Source organism: Rissa tridactyla, chromosome 10 (assembly GCF_028500815.1).
Source record: "Rissa tridactyla isolate bRisTri1 chromosome 10, bRisTri1.patW.cur.20221130, whole genome shotgun sequence".
In the NCBI taxonomy this organism is placed as follows: domain Eukaryota; kingdom Metazoa; phylum Chordata; class Aves; order Charadriiformes; family Laridae; genus Rissa; species Rissa tridactyla.
Window position 1 is genome coordinate 24,736,093 of NC_071475.1, and position 20,719 is coordinate 24,756,811.

Here is a 20,719-nt window from a genome sequence, read left to right on the forward strand (position 1 = left end):
CCCAAAGGCGTCCCTATGGGGGGGAAGAGAGGCTCAGCCCATCGACTGATCCTGGAAATCAGCGATGGAATTCTTCGCGATGGTGTCTTCCCTGGGTATCCCCCCTCCCTCGGGCTATTTTTATACTATTTGTTATCTTCAAGGTGGAGTTTGAGTGACTTTAGTCATACATACTTTTACTATGATTGGTGTAAATTTCTCTCGCTTCACAATTAAAGGTATAGTTTACGAGAAATTCAGGGCGCAGACTCAAGGAGGACTGGTCGCACCTTGGAGGCGGGTAGCCTTCGGGATGGAGGTGTGTTTTGGTATTATAATGACATTAAAATGAGCAAAGTTCGCACAAAGGACAGCATTTCATCAAAATTTGACAAAATGTTGGCTCCGAGTATCGAGTGGGCAGCTAATTGGCAGCTTATCTGTTTCATGGTATCATCCCATTCCCGTATCCGCTATACATCATTAGGTAAAGCCGCGGAATAATGGCATCCTGCCCCGTACCTCATGTAGCTTATCAGGGAACCACAGATGTTGTGTCCTTCATGCCAGCTGCAGCTGTTTTCTACCTCAGAAGCCTCTTGATTTTATACTTTTCCTTAAGGTGTGAACAATGCTGTACTTTTGTATTTTTAGCCAATTTAGTATTTATTCCACAATGCGGACAGCTCTAAGAGCACATTTTCGCCTGATTGTCTTGAACGCCACGGGCTTGGGATCCCGATTGTTCGCTTTGCCCTGGAATAGTCCCATTCCTCATCTGAAAGCTACTGCACGCCTGGCTGAGGACAAGACACAATCCACACGGAGAGCGATCAGAGCTAAATGCTGCGCAGGGAAAGCCATCAGGTCCTTCCCTGCATACTCTGAGCAGACAGCAGAGCATCCTGGAGACAGAGACTTGCCTCCAAGGACACAGCCCATCTCTACGAGCCCATTTGCATCCATAGCGTTTGCTTCTCTCCACGGCCAGCCAGAATCACAGCTGCTTGGTGTTGTCTCCTGTAATGGGTCGTGCAGGACTACCCCAGTCAAGTCCCTGCATTCCTTCCAGTTCAGGAGAGATAGTCATTAATTCAGTCCTGAAAATATGATAAATTTTGATGCAAAAAGCATTTTTCCAGATTTGAAAGGAACACTCTGATCGGCAAGTCTGCAATGACAATTACACATTTAGGGTATTGGACAGTACGAAATAGAATTTGGTTGCTGTAGGATAAGCTTTGACCCAAGGTGGCTTTGAAGCGTCAAACTGGGATCCGCAGGCACACTGCCCAAAGCAATGTTGCACTGAACCAGCTTGAAAAAGGCAGCGTATTTTTTGCATTTGTTAGGCCTTTCATGATAAGTGCTGAGACATGCACACAAGCGTCTTTAAGGCAGGGTTGTTCCTTGTGGAACAGCTTAAGGTGGTAGGACTCTGTCCAATGCATTGCTCATTAAATCTTTCTAAACTTAAGAACAAAAGTGTGTTTAATTCACCGCAAGAGGTACAATAAAAATTTCCCCAAGCATTGGTATAAGAAATGGGATTCCTGCAGAATTACCGCACCTGCAGAAGTGGCCAGACTGGAAGCGGACATGCAAGAGTTCTCCCAACCTGCAAAGCTCCTCAGCCACCAGTGACCTCGCAAGAACCCGCCCAAGCCGGGGCCTGCTCTTATCATCTACTCAGCCACTGGTGAACTCACAAGCATCTACAAAAGCCAGGCGCCTGCTCCTGCTCTAAAAGCTACTCATCCGTCAGTGACCTCATAAGCATGACACGAGGTAGGGGCTTGCTCCTGCCCTCTTAGCTGCTCACCCACCAGTGACATCACAAGAACCTTCACAAGCCAAGTTCCCACACCTGACCTATCAGCTGCTCACCCACCAGTGACACCACAAGAACCTTCACAAGCCAAGTTCCCACACCTGACCTATCAGCTGCTCACCCACCAGTGACATCGCAATCACCTGCACAAGCCAGTCCCCAGGTCCTCAGTCACCACTGGTCTCATGCTGATGGGATCACTGAGGCTTCCTGAGGCCTGCTGTTGCAGTGTTGTTGAGGAAAACGATATGCAATGCAAAGTCCTCGAGCCATCTTGCCTTGCAGGGATGGGAGAGCTTCTGTGTACGAGGGCTCTGAATCCCGCCGGTGCTCCCATGATGGAAACGAACGCTGCTGGGGGTGTGCATCCCCAAGCCCCTCTGGTGCGCCGTGCCTGGTTCCACTGCTGTGAGCCAGCATGCCCAGGGCTACCCCAGGGAGGAATGCTGCTTTGGGTGAGGGCTGCAGCCTCCTGGGGATGGAGCCACTGCTCCATGGAGCTCCACCAGTGAGCACACAGGTTGAGCACACAGCCGTGTGCCTGCACCCCAGGGCCTGGCTGGTGTACTGTCAGTGGGAATGCTGTGCGCGACTGGAGCCCCACTGCTCTGGGCACGTGTCTCTGATCCCCACCGCTCTCCTGGCTGATTGGCATGCTGCTGTGTTCAAGGCTCCCCGAGCACTGCTGCTGCCCCTTGGCTGGGAAAGATGCTGTATGTAAGGGTCCTAGAGACACGCTGCTATTCCTGGGCTAAGCGCGGCCTCCAGAAACATGGAGGGTACAGCCCCGGCCCTGCCACAGTGACTGTCCCTGCAGAAGGACCCGGAGGTTCCTTGGGTGCTCCTCTCTCTGGTTTATATGCATGGCATGGCGGGGTGCTGCTGCAGCTCCATCACAGCCTGACTCCGTGCGTCAGCCCTTCCACTGAGGCAGTGATGTCTAAAGAACAAAGTTAGAAGTTGATCAAGAAGTTTGGGTGGGGACATGGTTGAGGCATCGAGGAATGTACTTAACCTTGACTAGGCTGTGAAACGGAACAAATGTGTCTTACGTGTTCTTTTGCAGTTGCTGACTTAGACATAAGACAGCAAAATGAGAACTTCTGGACCAAATTTGAGCCAAGAGCGTATTCCGAACTAACCTTGGGTAATTATGATGCTAAAATACATCCCCCTTTGTGAATAATGAGCATGCTAATGAGGTAACCTCCCGAAACGTTTTAAAAATGAGCTCTAGATGCATATGTAGAGTTAGGAGTGGCGAATGAATCATTAATGACCAATCAGCTGTATTTTATCGTTATGACTATTGGGTGGTTTGACATGTGAGGTGTGCTGGCTGTTGTTAAATGGCCGGCACCCAATTCTGCAGAACTGGAACAAAACCAAGTATCTCGACGCAGTGTGCGGATTGGCTCTTGCACAGCAGGCGGAGAACCCTCATGTAGGGACAACAGCAGGGGCTGCAGGAAAGGGCTCAAAGCAGCTCTGCGGTCTTGGGAGAGAATTAATTTTTAAAGTCCTGCCTTTTTCCAGGGTATTTTTTTCATCATGGGACAGCAGGAGAGGTGAATTCCTAGGACATCCTTTTGGAAGCACTGGAGGACCTTGTGCTGGGCATGTTCAAGAAGGTCAAGTTTAAATTATCACCTATTGATTATGAAGGCGTGCACAATCTGTCCAAACGTTTGCTTGAAGAAGCCAATGTCGCAGTCAAGCTCGCTGAGCACGTGTGCGAGCAGCAGGGACCAGATGCTGCTGGTCTGTCCTCCAAGGGTGAGCAATTGCATGGAGCTTCTCCTGCTGTCGCTCTGCTCACCTGTTTCAGGGACTGCTGACATGATTGCCCCACGCCCCTGGGATCTCCCACATGGTGCCTGCAGTGCCTGTCCTCCATGGCGGGAGAGCCCCGTGGTCAGTCAGGGTGGGCTGTGCTCATCCTGCTCAGGGAAGGAGGGTGTCCCCGTGCTGGAGCCAGGGCTCCTCGGGAAGGGAGGAAGGCGTCCCCGCAGACCTAAAGGCAGTGCAGTCATCCCTGCTGCCTTCACCCCTGCCTGGCAGAGGATACTGGGCTATGGGACGGAGGAACACACAGAGAGCCAAAGAGGAGGACCGGGAGGGGAAACCCCCGGGGATCATCCGTGGCCCCGGGGTGCTGGGGGAAGCTGAGGGCTGGATGCGGGCGTGAAGGGGTGGAGGGAGCGGGGGAAGCCCTGGGGTTGCTTGTCGTGGGGCGCTGGGGTTTGGATGGAGCCGGGGGCTGCTGGAGGGAGCCGGGGGGTGGGCCTGGGTCTGGGTCAGGCCGGGGGGCTTCCTGCAGCCCTCTTCCCCACGCCCGCCACACTCATCCCTCGTCCGCCCGGTGCCTGATGACGTCCGGTGCAGTACGGGTCGCCATTGGCGGGACGCTCGGGCGCAGTCCCCGTCTGGGCTTCGCGCCATGGGGTGGGGGCACGGGGACTTGTGGGGAGGAGGAAGGGACCCGTGGGGACAGAGGAGGGACGGGTGGGGCTGTGGAAGGGGAAGTGGGAAGGGGCGGTTTGGGGTGAGGAAGGCAGCCAGCGCCAGGAGCGGGGGTGGGGGGGCGAGAGGGAAGGGTGCTGAGGGTGGGGGGAGGGACGGGGGCGGGGTTGGAAGCGGGGTGAGGAGGGGGGTGAGGGCGAGTGCCTGGGTGGGCGGGTGAGGGGGTGTCCCTGGCCCGTGGGGTCACACAGCAGGAGGGGAAGGCCGGGCTGGAGAACCCTGGCCTGTGGCCACAAGTGCTCGGGGAATTAGGGTGGGAGCAAGGCCATCCGCCTGGCTAGAGGTGGGGTCCCCCATGGCCACGGCGGCACCCTGGCACCTGGGGCGGTGCGGGTGACCCGACCCCTCTTTCCTGCCCTCGGTGCGGGTGGGTCGCTGCCTGGCTACGGGCTGCCTCCGCTGTCCCTGATGGGAAGGTCCTTTGCTGCCACTCGTGCCCAGAGAGCCTGGCCCTGCGTGGCACAGACATCTCTGTCCCCTCCGTGCTGCTGCCCCCAGCACTGAACTGGGTGGATTTGCCCCAGCGTGGCGGTATGTCCCATGGGGGAGGCAAACCCCGTTCCCACAGCCCGACACGTGCCTGGGCTCCCCGTGCCCCCAGGCTGTGTGCTGGCCCCACGCCTGCTGTCAGCAGGGCCTGGGATCTGGTGCAGAGGCGCTGACGTGCCCCCAGGAGGGGGAGTGGGGGGAAGACGGTGGTCCTTCGCCCTGCTGCATCCCTGCCCCAGCCTGCGTCGGCAATGTCTGAGTCCTGCTGCCTCGTGGGGAGCCTGATGCCCTCCAGGATTAGGGGCTGGGGCCAGGGACACCCTGCTGGTGTTGGGGGGCTGTTCCAGTGGTTCGCCCTTGGATGAGGGGTGCAGGCATGCCCCTGCGCTGCACTGAGGCTCTTCCCATCTGTCCTGGGGTGGTCAGGAGCTGTGTGATGCCACGTGCTTGCGGGCGCTGGGCATGGCACACCAGGAGTTTCCACATTGCATGGTGGTGTTAATTAGCTATTTATTATCAGGGAGATGTCGGGGGCCAGTGTGGCACTGGGGAATCCCTGGTGTGGTGTGTCCCGTGCTCTCAGCTCCTGCAGGAGAGGAGGAGGTGAGTGAGGCTGGACAAGAGCAGGCAGACCTGGCCAGGCAGCTCCCACCTGCCATGGTCTGGAGCTGATGGGGCTGCTGCAGCTGGGCGAGGAGGAGACCTCACCTGCGCCTGTAGTGCCAGATGGCCCCAGCAAGGGCTGCAGCAATGGCCAGCAGGACCACAATGGTGATGCCGACACTGAGAGCTACCTTGGAGCTGCCTGGAGGAGAGAGGAGAGAGAGAGGTGCAGGTGCACAGGAGGCCATGGCTGGAGCTGCCATAGGAGCCTGACCCACCATCCTCCAGGCACCTGCATGGGGCCACGGGCCTCTGTCTGCACCCTGTGCCCCATCCCCGTGGGTGGCACCTACCCCAAGGGATGAGGAGGCTGCGCGTGCCCAGGCTGCGGTGCCGCACGCGGCAGGCGTAGCTGTGCCCATCACGGGGGGCCACGGCCAGGACACTGCGGAGCTGGTAGGTGAGGTCGGCGTTGGGCAGGATGGCGCTGGTGTTGAGCGTCGGGCCTGGTGGCACCTCCTGGCCGTCCCTCAGCCAGGCCACGCTGATGGGTCGCGGGTAGAAGCCGGTGACATGGCAAACCAGCAGGAGCTGGTCTGGTCTGGGCGTGCGGGCGAAGACCGTGGCCACGGGCATCTCTGGGGTGTGAGAGCAAAGGGGTGGGGGGAGCCCTGGTGGGGCACCACTTTTGTCCCCAGTGAGTGGGGGGCTTTGCGGTGGCCGTGCCAGGGTCAGGGGGGGGTGTCTCACCTTGCCTCTCCAGAGATGCCTTCCCATACTCGATGAATTTCTTCATGTAGTCAACACAGGTGACATTGAGGTGGTACTGCAGGGTGTCAGAGAAGATGGTATAGTTGTTGAACTGCCCCTCAACTTGTGCCGCCAGCTCGCTCTCCTGCTGTCTCTCCCAGCGGCCCTTGTCCACATTGAAGTTGAGGAAATCATGGGCATTGTAGGCGACATGGTAGAATTTGGTATAGGAGCCATTGGGATACAAGTCGCAGCCGGTCACGTACTGGATCACAAAGGGGTCTGGGGGGAACAATGGTCATCATGAGTGCAGCTGGAGCTGGAGCCCTAAATTGCACCTGCTTCTTTGAATGCAACCCTTTTCCCACTCCCTCTGCACCCCAAGTCATTCTCCCCAGGGAGAAGACACGAAAGGCCAAAGCTCAATTACAGCTGAAACTGGCCAGTGTTTCAGGCTGTCAGTCAAGAAGAAGGGTTTTTTTTAAAGTGCATTAATAGCAAGAGGTCTAAAGAAAATATTGGACCGATACTTGTTGAAGATTGTCAACTGACTAACGGGGATGAAGAGAAAGTGGGGGCATTCGATGCTTTTTCGAGCAACAGTGCAGAAAGGTATCCGGGGGTGCTGGCTAAGAGCAGGTTCAGTTTGAGCCAGCCGCAGGACCCAAGAGGGCAAACCACATCCTGGGGTGCACCAAACACAGTATAACCAGCGGGTCAAGAGAGGGGATTGCCACGTTGTAGTTAGTGTTGGTGCGGCCTCACCTTGAGCACTGTGTGCAGTTCTGGGCCCCACCCTTTAAGAGAGATGTGAAGGTCCTTGAATGCACCCAGAGGAGGGCAACAAAGCTGATGAAGGGGCTGGAAGGCCCATCCTATGAGGAGTGGCTGAGGACCCTGGGCTTGTCTAGTTTGGAGAAAAGAAGGCTGAGGGACGACCTCATTGATCTCTACAGCTTTCTGAGGAGGAGATGTGGAGAGGGAGGTGCTGATCTCTTCTCCTTGGGATCCAGGGACTTGATGCATGACAATGGTTCAAACTGCGTCAGGGTAGGTTCAGACTTGACATGAGGAAACTTTTCTTTACAGAGGTGGTTGATGCCCCAAGCCCGTCAGTGTTGAAGAGGCATTTGAACAATGCCCTTAATAATTTGCATTAACTTTTGGTCAACCCTGAATTGGTCAGGCCGTTGGACTAGATGATCGTTGTAGGTCCCTTCCAACTGAACTAAACTGAACTAGTCTACATTCTACGTTCTATGTTCTATATTCTGTATTCTGTATTCTATATTCTATTCTCCCATGTCACTGCTCTGCTTTACGCCCGGTAGAAACTGCGTGTGAGAAACCTGTCCTAACCCTGTAGCTCATTGTCCTCAAGCTGCCCCCTGCCCACAACAGGGTTGAGAGCCCTGGCCGAGCACAAAGCACTGCTCTGGGGGAGTGACAGGACACGGGGTTGGGGTGGGTGTTGTTGAGAAGGGTTGTTGGTGTGGGGTTTGGGCGAGTAAGAGGACTGTGGCACTCTGCAGGGTACCTTGCCCTTGGTTGTCCAGCACTGCACCAGCCTGTAGGGCCAGGCGCTTGCTCTGTGTGTCCCATCCCACAGACAGGAGTGGAGAGGCCCCTCCACTGCATTTCTCAGATGACTTCTCCGGTGGGATTTGGGGTGCTTGGAGAGGAATAGGTGCGGCTGGTGTGAGGGTGTAAGTGGAGCTAAACACGGCCAAGGTTTGTGTGGGGGACCAGGATGGCCCCGTGTGACCCCTGCACAGGACAGGGTGGTTCGGGGGTTTTGCAGGTGCAGGATGAAGCCCCAGTCCCTTCCCTCCTGCAGCCCCGGTTTTGGAAAGCCGTTGGCGGTGGCTCTGAGCTCATTCTCACAGCTCCCTGCGATAGATGAGGAGGTGCTGAGCACCTGGTACTCACAGGGTGCCTGGAACATCCTGGCGTCACTGGACAGGGACAGAGGGATGTTGTGCATATAAATCCTGAACAGGTTTTCGAGGTTCTCCCACTCTACTGCAGGCAGGGATGGGTAAACCCATGGGTATAGGTAGAGGATGTTCCAGGTGTATTTCTCCAGGGCAGCAAAAACAATGTCCTCCAAGGTGCTCCAGGCTGAATTGTCCACAAAGCTGGTGTTGTGGAAGATGGAGGTTTGGAAAGCACGGAGTTTATAAGAGCCTGTGGGGAGAGGTGAGAGAGGAAGCAGCGTTGGGGTACATGAGGATGAAGGAGGAGATCGGGGACTGCCAGTTCCAGTGCTGGTGGGCAGCCCTAGGAAGAACGGTGGTTTATAGTGTCCCTGGGGACAGGCAAGGCAAGATGGGGCAGACGGGCAGGGCGGGGGAAATCCCCTGTTTTTACTCAGTTTGCAGTTTCCTTCGACAGGCTCTCTCAGCCTCTCCCCGCTTCTCCTCTACTTTCCTATTTTTATCCACCCACCTCCCCAGGGTCTGTCCCTCTCTCTAAGCTGTCACTTAGCCGCATGGCAGGGATGGTAGGGGGAACCTTGGTGACGGTTTGGGTTGATGCTTCCCCCGGCAAGGAGTGCCCATGCCAGGAACTGGATCCACTGGAGACCTGCACACGCTGCGGGGGCTTGGGGGTCTGGGAGGGAAGGGCGTTTCACCGCTGCTTAGGGCTCCCAGGAAATGCTCAAGGGTGAACCCTAACAGGAGGCAGGGGACTGAGTTCGATGCTGCAGCGCTGAATGAGGATCTGGCAGAATAAGCAGGGCAGAGTGAAGCCTGCTTTGGAGCAGTGGGTGCCCCCCTGGCCAGGGTGTGGGGAGTGCCTGCCCCTGGAATGGCAAGCACAGGCTGGGCGTGCAGGGCTGGTTGTAGCTGCAGGAGGAACCTTTCAGCTTTGTTTCACAGGGGGAGAATGTAGAGGATTCAGGGACCCTTTGAATGCAAGAGAAATGCTCCTGCAGGCAAAGGGCGATGCCCGGGACCTGCTCAAGGGGTTGGAGCCCAGTGCAGGGCTGTTGTGCCGTGAAGGGCTGAGAACGCCTGCTGCCTGCAGGCTCCTTGCAGGAGGAAGGCATCTTTGGGGGCACCCCGGCACCCCAGGCCTGGCTTAGGGACCCCTTGCCCCATGGCTGCTCAGGCGGCTGAACTCCCGTGCCGGTGGTGCTGGGCTGGGCAGGATGGTGTGGGGCAGGGAATGCCAAGCAGGTGGGCAAGGATGGGGCAGCTTTGGGTGCTGTGGGGTGGGGGTTGTCCCACTGATGATGGGGCCAGTGGCCTGTCTGTGCCCACCCCCTGCCAGCTCTGTGGGGTCCCGCAGTGCAGCAATGGGAGCAGGTCGGGGTGAGGCAGGGCTCTCACTTACCCTCTGGATCTGCCCACATCGCAGGAAGAAGCAGGAGAAAGAGGAGGAGGAGGAGGAGGAGGAGGAGGAGGCGGCGAGGAGGCTGCATGGTGCCGGCAGCAGGTGTGCAGGAGCGAATGAAGCAAGAGGAGGAATGGGCCACGGAAGCCGTGACCACCTACTTCTCCCCAGGGCTGCTCTGCCTGTGCAGCTCTGGCAGTGGCAGTGTCATTGCGTGGCTCCTGTAGCCAATGAGGCTGGTGCTGAGGTTTTGGGGAGGGCCTGGCTGGGTGTGTTCCCCAGGGAGAGATGGTGTGGCTGGTGGAGGGCTGGGACGCTCTGGCCAGTGGCTGTGACTGCCAGGGGATTTGCGTGGGTGCAAAGTCAGCTGCAGTGGGCATCCCTCCCGGCTACAACAGCACCCTGGCACCCAAGGAGATGTGGTCTGAGTCCAGCCCATAGTGGCCTTTGCCTTCTCCCATGGTAACACCCAGGACTTTACTCTGTAGACCCCTGGCAGAGAGCACTGGGTTTATGCGGCAAGGTTTTGGTAGCAGGAAGCCTGCTGGGGTGGCTTCTGGGAGAAGATGCCAGAAGCTGCCCCCATGTCCAACAGAACCAGTTCCAGACAGCTGCAAGACACACTCGCCGCTGGCCAAGGATGAGCCAGTCAGCGATGTTGGTAGTTCCTCTGCGATAGCATATTTAAGAAGGGGTAAAAACTGCTGCACAACAGCAGCTGGGAGAGAGAAGTGAGAATATGTGACAGAAAAAACTATGGAGACACCAAAGTCAGCGACGAAGGAGGAGGCGGAGATGCTCCAGGCGTGGTGCCTGTGCAGCCCATGGTGAAGGACCATGGTGCCCATGGAGCACCCCGCGCTGGAGCAGGTGGATGTGCCTGAAGGAGGCTGTGATCCCGTGGAGAGCCTATGCTGGAGCAGGCTCCTGGCAGGACTTGTGACCCCATGTGGGACCCGTGCTGGAGCAGTCTGTTCCCGGAGGGACTGCACCCTGTAGAAAACACCCACGCTGGAGCAGTTTGTGAAGAACTGCAGCCAATGGGAAGGACCCATGCTGGAGCAGTTTGGGAAGGACTGTCTCCTGTGGGTGGGACCCCGTGCTGGAGCAGGGTGAGGAGGAAGGAGCAACAGAGACAATGCATAATAAACTGATGGCAGTCCCCATTCCCCATCACGCTGTGCCACTTGTGAGTAGGAGGCAGAGAAGTCAAGAGTGAAGTGCAGCCCAGGAAGAAGGGAGGGGTCGGGGGAAGATGCTTTTAGATATTTTATTTCTCATTATTGTACCTGATTTTGATTGGCAATAAATTTGATTAATTTCCTAAAGCTGAGTCTGTTTTGCTCATGACGATAATTGCTGAGCGATCTCCCTTATTCGGAGGGTGACTGGCCCCCAATCCCTCCAGCTTTTGCAGGGGCAGGAGTCGGGCGTGGGGGCAGGAGTCAGGAGTGGAGGAGATCCTGATCCAAACCCATCCCAGACAGAGGGGGAGATCAGCACTTGGAGCCAGAGCGGCTTCGCACCTGCTCGACATGGCTCCCGGTGTCAGGGGATTGGAGAGGTCACTTGGGTCCTCCCTTCCCCTTTCTCCTCAGCAAAACAGCTCAAATCGCTCCATGTCTCCCTGGTTTGTGGACTGCTCCATCCTCCATCCCACTCAGCAGCCCCACGCTGGTCTGGCCCCAGGTTGTCACTGCCCTTCTGCCAGGGACAGCACTGGCCATGGAGATGCCGAGGGGTGGGAGAGGCTGGGGGAGGCATTGCTTCTCCTGACATGCCAGGGACATGGGCCAGTGCCCAGGAAAAGGGAAAGTCTTCCTGGCCGCAGTGTGGGGATTCTGCAGTGCGCTGGGGGTGCTTCCTGGGGGGACCTCCTGAGGGGGAAGGAGGGTGGGAACCATAGGAGCCACTTGCAGCTAGGTTCACCCCTACGTGGCTGTCTTTCCTGCAGAGGAGACAAACGCTATTCCCACAGCCTGGCCACATGCCTGGGCTCCCCATGCCCCCAGGCTGTGTGTTGGCCCCATGCCACCTCCCGGCCGTCCCGCATGATGGGATGCAGGGAGAAGCTAGCTGGTGATGTGTCAAACCAGCAGGAGCAAAGCTGGGCCAGGTGTGCGGGCGAAGACCGTGGCCACGGACGGCTCTGGGGGGAAAGAGTGAGGAGTGCTGGTGATATCCCCCGACTGCTCAGCACCGCTGCCCTGATGCTGGGGAAGGGGCTCCCCAGGAAGGAGGTGACGAGTAGTTCCAGGCCCAGGGCTGCAGGGTTGGGGACGGGTGCAGGCAGGGCCGGAGGAAGCGGCCACTGCAGGAATTCCTCTGGGGATGCAGGAAGAGGATGGGCTAGAGCAGCTGTAGTGTGATGGTCCCCAAGGGGAGAGATGGGCTGCGGGGCCTGGAAGGGTCTGTTTTCCACGGACAGTCATCAGACACTTGGAGCAGTGGCACTTGGCCAGGCAGGATCCCCAAGTTGGGACAGGGATGGGTCCACGGTCCCCCTCACCCCGAGGCCCATTCCAGAGGGCTGCTGTGGATGAACAGCCTCCCCATTTCCACGGAGCTCCATCCATGCCATGGGGCCTGGGAACTGCACCCCACAGTGCTGGGGAGCTCCAACTCTCCCGCAAACGGCCCCAGGAGAGGGCCTGGGGCTGGGCTGCAGCCTGGCTCTCCCCTTTCCTTACCACCATCTTTGGTGGGGAGCCCTGTCCCCCCATGGCCATGGGAACAGGAATGGTGGAGTCCATCCCCCTACTCTGTCCCCATTGTGACCAGTGTCCAGCACTGGAGGGTCAATGGGGTGACCAGAGCTGGTCTCACCCCCACAATGTCCCCTACCCACCGCTCGTCCCCAGCTGTCCCCTGGTGCATCCCCTCGCCCTGCAGTTTCTCTTCCCCTTTCCTGGGGGTGCCCATGTTGTGGTCAAAGGCAGAACTGAAACCACAGCCAAGGGGAAGTTTGAGATGGGACACCCTGACTACCTCCAAACACAACCAGGGCAGAGATGTTCCCTCTGAAATGTGTCAGGGTGCCATGTGACCCCTCACTGGACTCCCGGCTGATGCTGGTTACCATTTCCAAACCTGATTCTTACCCCCAGTTTGCTGGTTTGACTTCCTGGCTCCTTGTTGGTGATGTAACAACCTTACTCCCTTGCTGTCACCCTCAGTTCCTAGCTCACCTTCCCTTGCAGAACAGCGTGTCCTTGACACCATGGACACACCATTGACGTATGTCAAGAGCATACAGTGGTTTTACCCTAGGACTGCCTGGGGAGGTTTTGTACGTGAAGAATGATTTATTCGTCAGTCTTGGCCACTTGCTCTTTGCTGGAGCTATACCAGTTTCACATCAGTTGAAGACCTCATTCTTTGTCCCCAGTGATGCTAAGTTATTTTGTCCTTTTTGTGAAATGAGACATTTTTCTCAGTGGTTTAAGTGATCCAAACTATAAACTGGTTTTATATCCCATTAAGTAAACTGTCCAACTAGTCAAATCGGCTTTGATCGACTGATAAATTTTAGGCTGAGAAGCCTTGCACTTTCAAAGTTATTTTTCCCAAGAACGGCATGAATCATACCTGAGAACTGCCTGCTTCTCTTCACTAAGTGTCGATGGAGCCTAGGTGATCAGACCCGTGCAAGATGCAAATGTGCCTATTGGTACAGAAGATGAATCTCTTAGTTTCCACCTCTCCCTGGTTTTATTTTAGAATGAAGCCTTTCATCTGTTCGTATAGAGAGAGCACCTCAGTGTGGAGCAACTTGCTGTGGGTGATTTCACAAAATGATACAACTTGCCCTGTTTCTCTTAGTTGCACTTACTAAAATTTGAATGGGTTTGGTAGTATACAATGCTTAATTGCTTCGCTCATATTTCTTGGTTAAAATTTGCTGAACAAACACAGAAGTTGGATATTTCACAGTTATTAAAGACACCCCAAGGAATAAATTAGCATCAAGGAGCAACGTAGACTTTTTGCCTCCCCCGTACTCTCAATTTCTCAAATACATCCATTGCCTCCCACATTACATTGCAGTATGGGTGTAATGTATAAAGATTTCTTTTAGCTTTTCAGATGGCTGAGCTGAAGTCTTAGTATAAACTGTAACAACAGGCTGCGCCGCCCCCCCCCCCCCCATTTAACAGCCATAGATGAGTACACTTAGCAGTCCCGATATTAGTCAAAGGAACCTTGGTAGCTGTGAATTGTCTGTCCAAACAACATAGTCTTTATTGTAGGTGATTATAGCCGAGCTACTTTAGTGGAAGAAACATTCACTTCAAGGACACAAGTCATCGCATATTAGCATGGTCTTCAAAGCTTGGGGAACAGATTCATCCCCTCAAGTCACTATTTCTGAATATTAACTGTAAAGGTACAAACCATTTCCTAACGGCAGACATTTGTCACACCCAAGGATTATGAGCATGGTCTTGACTTATTACTGCAGAAGGCCAGGTTTCACATGTCCTTTCTGCCAGTCCCGCACACTTACCTTGGACACCAAAGGACATCTCAAGTGGTGCGAGGCACCAGTGCACGGGCAAATGAGTCAAACCCCCTCTAAAATCTTGTGAAGAAATTGCTGAAGGGTTGGTCTCATACATCTCATCTGTTAGCAATGGAGCTGTGACCTTAGGCTAGAGTTGTCCGATGCCATTTCAGGTGATCCAGCATCTTTTTCCTGCTTCAAAGCAGTTCAAGTTCCCTGTAGGTTCCTCTCCACCTCAGGCAGAGTTGCCAGATAGCCAGGGGCATTTCTGAAGCACACTAGACAGATCTGGTCAAACAAGCAAAATGACACCTATGTGTGTTTTCCATGAATGCCTAAAATGATAGGGGGTGAATCCTAAACATGGGCTTTAAACATGCCATAAACCTAAGGGGAGAAATTTCAGGGCCAATCCATCTGTGTTGCAGGGTGACTGAGGCTCTTCAAGTAGCTCAAGTAGCAATGGTAAGAAAAAAAAAGGAATGCCACTGAAAACGACCAAGACTTCAGTTCAGTCTAACGCAGGGAGTGATAACAACTTGTCCTCAAGCCTGGAGAATATGGTGGTCCTTTCCCCTTGGGGACTTTCATCTGATGTTGTCTGGTTGTCTGGAGATTAAAGCACTGTTCTGGAAAATCCTGCTATCAAATGAATAAGAAACACAAGTTATCTACCCTTTATTTAAGGAAGTGTTTCTTCTTTTGTTCTCTAATTGGCTACACAAACGATCTAGTTCCCAACTTTCTTTTTATGAGGATTGTCCTCAAAACCTTCTTCAGATCTTGATTTCTCAGGCTGCAGATCATTGGATTCAACGTGGGAATGGCCACACTGTATACCACTGTCTCAGTGTGTTTCATATTCAAGGAAGTCCTTGCTGTTGGACGCGAACACATGAAAATTCCTGCCCCACAAAGCCATGAGAGAATCATGAGATGGGAAACGCAAGTGGAGAAGGTTTCAGTACAAGGGGTCTTCAGGACAGTGATGACAATATAGACCTAAGACATAGCAACAGAGAGGAAGATGCCCAAAGGTCACCAGAGAAGAAAGTATCGATATCATCTTTTTCATCACATACTTGCCCACACGTGCCAATTGCAGCAGCGGTAGCGTATCACAGAAGTGGTTAACTACACTGGAGCCACAAGAAGGTAAATCAGTCAGTAAAACAGCAGGCATCAAAGGTGACAGACAGCCTCCAATCCAGCAAAGGAGGATGATCTGGGTGCTTGTTCTTCTACTTGTATCATTAACCTGAGGGAGTAGCAGATGGCTATGTATCTGTCACAGGCCACCACTGCAAGTAGGACACGCTCAGCTATCCCAAGGATAAAGAAGAAATAAGACTGCGAGACTCAGACGGCAAAACAGATAGTCTGATTCCAACTTACTAGCATGGAGAGCAACTTGGGGACTGTGACTGAGGTATACGTTATATGCAGGAAGGACAACCCCAGGGAAAAATACCTGGGTGTTGGAGATGACATTCTAGATGTAAAGCCACGATGATGATAATGTTGGCTATTATACTGATGAGATAAAAAACTAAGAAGAGAAAGAAGAGTGAAAGTTGTATGTCTCGAGAGCTGGGAAGTCCCAGGATGATAAACTGTGCTGGGGAGCTAGGACTTTCCATGACTTTCCTATGGTCTGTAAGGGCAATAGCATCAGGGGTTGTGCATGCTTTTTAGAAGAAAATTCTGGGTAGAGATGAAGTATGTTTTCCTTTCTTGACTGTATGTGCTTTGCCATATTCATGGTGATAGTCCACCCAGGGATGTATGTATATGACCAACTAGACACAGCTGAATCAGAGAGAAGTAAGATGCCTGCAATACGAGCCCTTGGGATAAACAGTTCATATCTTGTTTTCTCTTTGATATCTCAGAAATACGGTTATTCATACATTTTAGACTGGAATTCACCTTATCTAACTTGAGACACCTTCTAGGCACGTGTAGAAAAGGTGCCCAAAGAAACTGACACCTAGGTGTGCCATTCCACTGCTCTGTTTTAGGCTACTGCATTTGGCAGGGCAGGTCCTTGACTGGTTCTCCACCAGTTTTGGAAGGAACCAAGGATGAACAGCTGACACGTAGACATTCTGGCTACCTGCACGTCCAAGACATGAATTCTTTTGTCTCTTATATGTTCTTTCACCTCTACAGGGCTCGGCCCTAGGTTCCTGCTTGAAGAAGATGAGTCACCAATCTGCTGAGTAAATAAATAGTTTACTTATCCGACATGCAGAGCATCTTGATCTGGGTGCCCTCAAAGAAGGACCTCTACTGCAGATCACACACCCCATTCATACCCGTACCACCCATCAGGCAATCCCCAAGTCCAGTCACTTAATGCTTGTCATTGGTCTATTGATTTCTTATCGGTTTTCTTGATCACTGGGCTGGCCTTTTTCTGAAATTACCTGCTTCTCTTGGAATTGCTTCATTCTGCTCGCATCTGCCGGTTGCAGCTAGTTCTGCGTTTGCAGCATATGTTTTATGAAAAAGTTTGCTCTCGGTCAGCTCTTGTGGCCTAAGGCTTCAACTGCTTTAGCTTCTAGTGCTACACAAAGCTGTTAATCCTAGCAATTCTCAACAGGACTCCTTTTGTTTTTATAGACATACCTACTTCATACAGTGTCATCAAGAAGGGTACATCTGTACCCTTGCATACTCTTATGTTTGTCCGACTAGTCTGAACACATTGAGAAAATAAACAGAATGACAAAAGCGTAACAACTACAGGAAGTAAAATCTTAATAAGAGTGGCTAATAGGCTTGATAACCAAGAGTTAAGTCCCCAGTGGCTGAACTGTGTTTCCCACCAATCTTTTGAGGGGCCTGGGTATAGGCGGGAAACTAATGATTGCAAGCAGAGGCATTAGGGGAGGAAAAATTGAGTTGGTCCACAATTGTTTGTATGGAGTCAATAGCCAAAATAGAGCTAGCTACTGTAGTATCACTAAAAAGTGTTAAGCAATAGAAGAACCCCAGGGAATATATGGCTCTTGGGGCTGACCTATGGTTCTTAAGGTCACCACTCATTTTGGCACAATTGTTTTAGTTCCTCCTTAGGGAATTACAATGGTCCGAGCTTTAATCTCCCCAAAGGATTGGTGGGGTTTTTGGTTGCTGGGAGTTGTTCATTTAAGTGCTGTTCCTTAGGAATTTGTTTAACGTGGGAGTGATGAATCCAATTCTCTTTTCCTGTGACTTTTACAGCAAAATAAGAAGTTAATAACACCGTATATGGATGTTGTGTGAAAGGGACAAAGTGGTTTTGGCAGAAAATAAACCCCCTTGCGTTCTAACACTCCTCACCGAGGCGGGAGGCCGGGTGCAGCTGGGTTTAAGTCCTGAGTGATGCCCAGTTCACCACTATCAGTCCAGTCACGTTTAATATATTAAACTGTTACGATTTGGATACACTAATAGTGGGCTGCACCTTCAGTCTAGTCGCGCTCATGAACCAGCACGGCCACTCTCCCGTCTTTGGTCACGTTCAGTGAGAAACTGAAATGACCAGCTACTTAAACAGTGCGGTTTATTTAAACAACAGATATACAGGTTCTTAGGATTTCTGGTGATAAATATACTGTCTGCAAAGCACGTGAAAATAAAGATATTGTTGAATATACAAAACGCGTGACAAAGTTATAAACGATACAGCCTGGCTATAAATGTAGGACAGAGATTCTCTAGAGAAATTTCTAAGTTCCCAGAAGAAACACTTGATATAATCTAAGTCTTACCCAAAGGCGTCCCTATTGGGGGGTATTCCGTACTCCCTACTATCCCAAAGCTAATGGTATTGCTGAGGGAACAAATGTGTTGGTCAAACAGTTCTCTAAAACCTATGAACCTGGGTGGCGCTCGCGATTGTCTGATGCCACCTATCAGTTAAATAATTGGTGGAGTGCAGATGGATGCCCGAGCATGAAAGCTTTTTGTGTATCAGCCTACAGCATTGTCCCTAAAGTACATACTAAACCAGGGAAATATCCTACAGGATTTTATGCGGGCCAACCAGTAATGGTCAAAATGCCCCAGATTGGAACAGTGGCAATGGCGTTAACAACTCCAAAGAATCTCTATGCTTGGGAAGCAAAGGACAGTTCTGGGAAAATACACTGAATTAGTACCAGATGGGTGGTACCTACCTTTTAACTTTGCTGATCAGAATATGACCAAGCATTCTCTTTTGTTTTACTTTGCAGAAACACTGACAACAACAAATTTCACCTGGGACCACGGCCTATCCTACACCGAGTTGGAGTGTCCTCAAGGCTTGCTAATAGCTGTAACAATCTGACTTGCTTTCATTGTGTTGATAATAGTTTGGCAACTGAAATTTTAACCACCATTATAGTTTGGGTATTCTATTGTTGTCTACCTGTGGATGGAGTTTTTCCTCAAACCCTGTATTGCAACTGATCCGTGCTTTTGGGCATACACATAATGTCAGTCGATTAACGTGTTTGCCGCTACCGAAGTCCGCTGCTTCACCTTTGGACTGGGGAATTTTAACCCTTCATCTAAATTGAACCTTTACGGCCATGACAAAAACTAGCGTAGGCAAGATGAAGTTTGGAAACACTACAATATATTCTCTCAGCTGGTTGTACGCTGGCCAGAAAGAAACCTGCTGGGAAGGTAAATATTCCCATGCAACAATCAAAACGACATGTGACAAATTTCCCTGGGGAATGCACTTACCCAAAACATGTGAAGAACCCCAAACAGGTGACTGGCATTACATGCAGACTACTGACTGGTGCATTGATTGGGATGGGAGTAGGGGACCGATTTTAAGATTTCTTGTTCTATTAAACCAAAATGCTATAAATGGAATTGTACCAAAGTTTACAATTGCCCTAGCAATGAGAGTGAAATTCAGAAATTGGGCCCGATAGCTCGAGCCCTTCACCCGGGTTGTATTTGCTGTAAATATACCACTCCTATCAGAGACACCTGGTCACGTTTGACAGTTAAGGATGCCCATATAAATTGTGAAAAGCTAACATTGCCTTCTATGGGACGCACTGTTTGGATTAGTAGTCATGGAATGTGGACTACCGATTTTCCAGTGGAAGGCCCACGACACCGACACATATTGGGATTGTTGACACTCTGTCCTCTCTGGCAAAAACAACCCCTTGTGCCACCTCTATGGGGCCGGATCAAACGGGAAGCAGGAGACCCTTGGCAGTATCTGAACACAGGAACTGTAGTTGGATGGACTTTGGAATCCATCTTTACACCCCAGATAATGGCTTTCCAGAATCGCATGATGCTGTAGAAACTTATGGGACAAATCGAGGCATTGGCTAGTGTGACCCGAGTGGACTGGGAAAATTAAATTAACAGCTGCAACGACATTGCAAAATGGACTGGTATTAGATCTGCTATTACTGCATGAAAATGGAGTGTGTGGATATTCAGACTTAGTAAATGACACCTGATGTGTTCATATACCAAATGTGACTAAACATCTTGATGAACAACACATAAAGCGCGTGACTGAGAAAAGGGATGGAAATAACATGGTTGAATAAGCTGTTACACAGACTGGGATTTTCACTATCAGGATGGCTTGCTTCTTTATTGCAATCTGTGATTATTGCAGTCATTGTAGTCATTGTTTTTTGTGTGATATTGGCTTGTGTCAAATCTATGTTGACCCGCGTGTTTAATTCATCAGGTGTGTATGATCTCTGGCAGGACAGAATTGAAGGTGAGTCCTGAAGTGGAGGAAGAGAAGTCTAATCATAGAATCATAGAATCTTCATGGTTGGAAAGGACCTTTGAGATCATCAAGTCCAACCATACAAAAAAACCCCAAACCCCTACAATCTCTGCCGCTAGAGCATGACCTGAAGTGCCAGAGGGATATATGTAAGGGATAACCCCAAAATTGGTTTTATGAGTGTGTGATTTGGATTTCAATTCAAGTGACTATAGTCACAGGGTGGATAATGTGGAATTTTGGTAATGAGGTGAAGTCTCTGTGCTCAAAGACCGATTCAGAGTGGCTTTGCTATCTCTTGTGCAGCCCAGGGGAGTGAAGCCTTGTCTGGCTCCCACAGGAAATACAAATAACGGTAGTCTCGGGGAGCCAGGACAGCCCTGCTTTTTGTCAGCAAAGACCATAAAATCAAGATAACAGAGACTTTGTGTAGTTCTTTGTTTCTCCGATAATTGACCTTTGCCTCATTACCTGTGGAATGCATATGAAAGTTGACACCCCTGTATATGCTAATGAAGATTTTAGAGATCACGCTAAACGTACATGACCACAGCACTCATCTCTCTACCCAAGGCATACTACAGATCACCTAGGGGAGGGAAACCTCCTAATTTTGGGGATGAAAGGATGGAGAAAATGCCTGTTAAACTGGGAGAGAAGAAACTTGATACCTGACACACCAGTCGACGGGCTGCGTTCTCTCCCTCCACCCCAGGCAGGGACGCCTTTCGGGGTAAGCGCTGCGCCCTTCACCCTCTGGGGAATGTTACCCCGGGTTGTTGTACTATCGTTATTTTTGCTAGCAATGTTAACCTTAAGTAATTAGCGCTGTTGTAGTCAGTGAATTCTTCAATGGTGATCTCAAGCCTGTTTCTGTCGCTCTCAACAAAATAACTTATTATGATTACTTGTGAATCTGATTCAGTGGAAGTCCTTTGGTGGGACTCTG

General features: G+C 51.9%; 1 protein-coding gene across 1 annotated transcript; it reads right to left on the reverse strand.

The window, feature by feature from the left end:
* Positions 1–5,325: 5,325 nt before the first annotated feature.
* On the reverse strand, positions 5,326–9,643 carry LOC128915676 (antigen-presenting glycoprotein CD1d-like). The gene is made up of 6 exons (XM_054216388.1): positions 9,515–9,643; positions 8,105–8,362; positions 6,176–6,457; positions 5,779–6,063; positions 5,531–5,627; positions 5,326–5,408 (listed from the first exon to the last, which is right to left on the reverse strand). The coding sequence occupies exons 1-6, from the start codon at positions 9,600–9,602 to the stop codon at positions 5,402–5,404; spliced, it is 1,017 nt and encodes a 338-aa protein (XP_054072363.1). The 5' UTR covers positions 9,603–9,643; the 3' UTR covers positions 5,326–5,401.
* Positions 9,644–20,719: the final 11,076 nt, after the last annotated feature.

Bases quoted from the DNA above. Each gene is read 5' to 3' on its own strand.
- LOC128915676 (XM_054216388.1), bottom strand. From the start codon at position 9,602: ATGCAGCCTCCTCGCCGCCTCCTCCTCCTCCTCCTCCTCCTCCTCCTC. The intron at 8,363-9,514 runs GTAAGTGAGAGC...CTCTCCCCACAG, and splicing joins GATGTGGGCAGATCCAGAGG to GCTCTTATAAACTCCGTGCT. The intron at 5,628-5,778 runs GTAGGTGCCACC...TCTCTCCTCCAG, and splicing joins CAGCCTCCTCATCCCTTGGG to GCAGCTCCAAGGTAGCTCTC.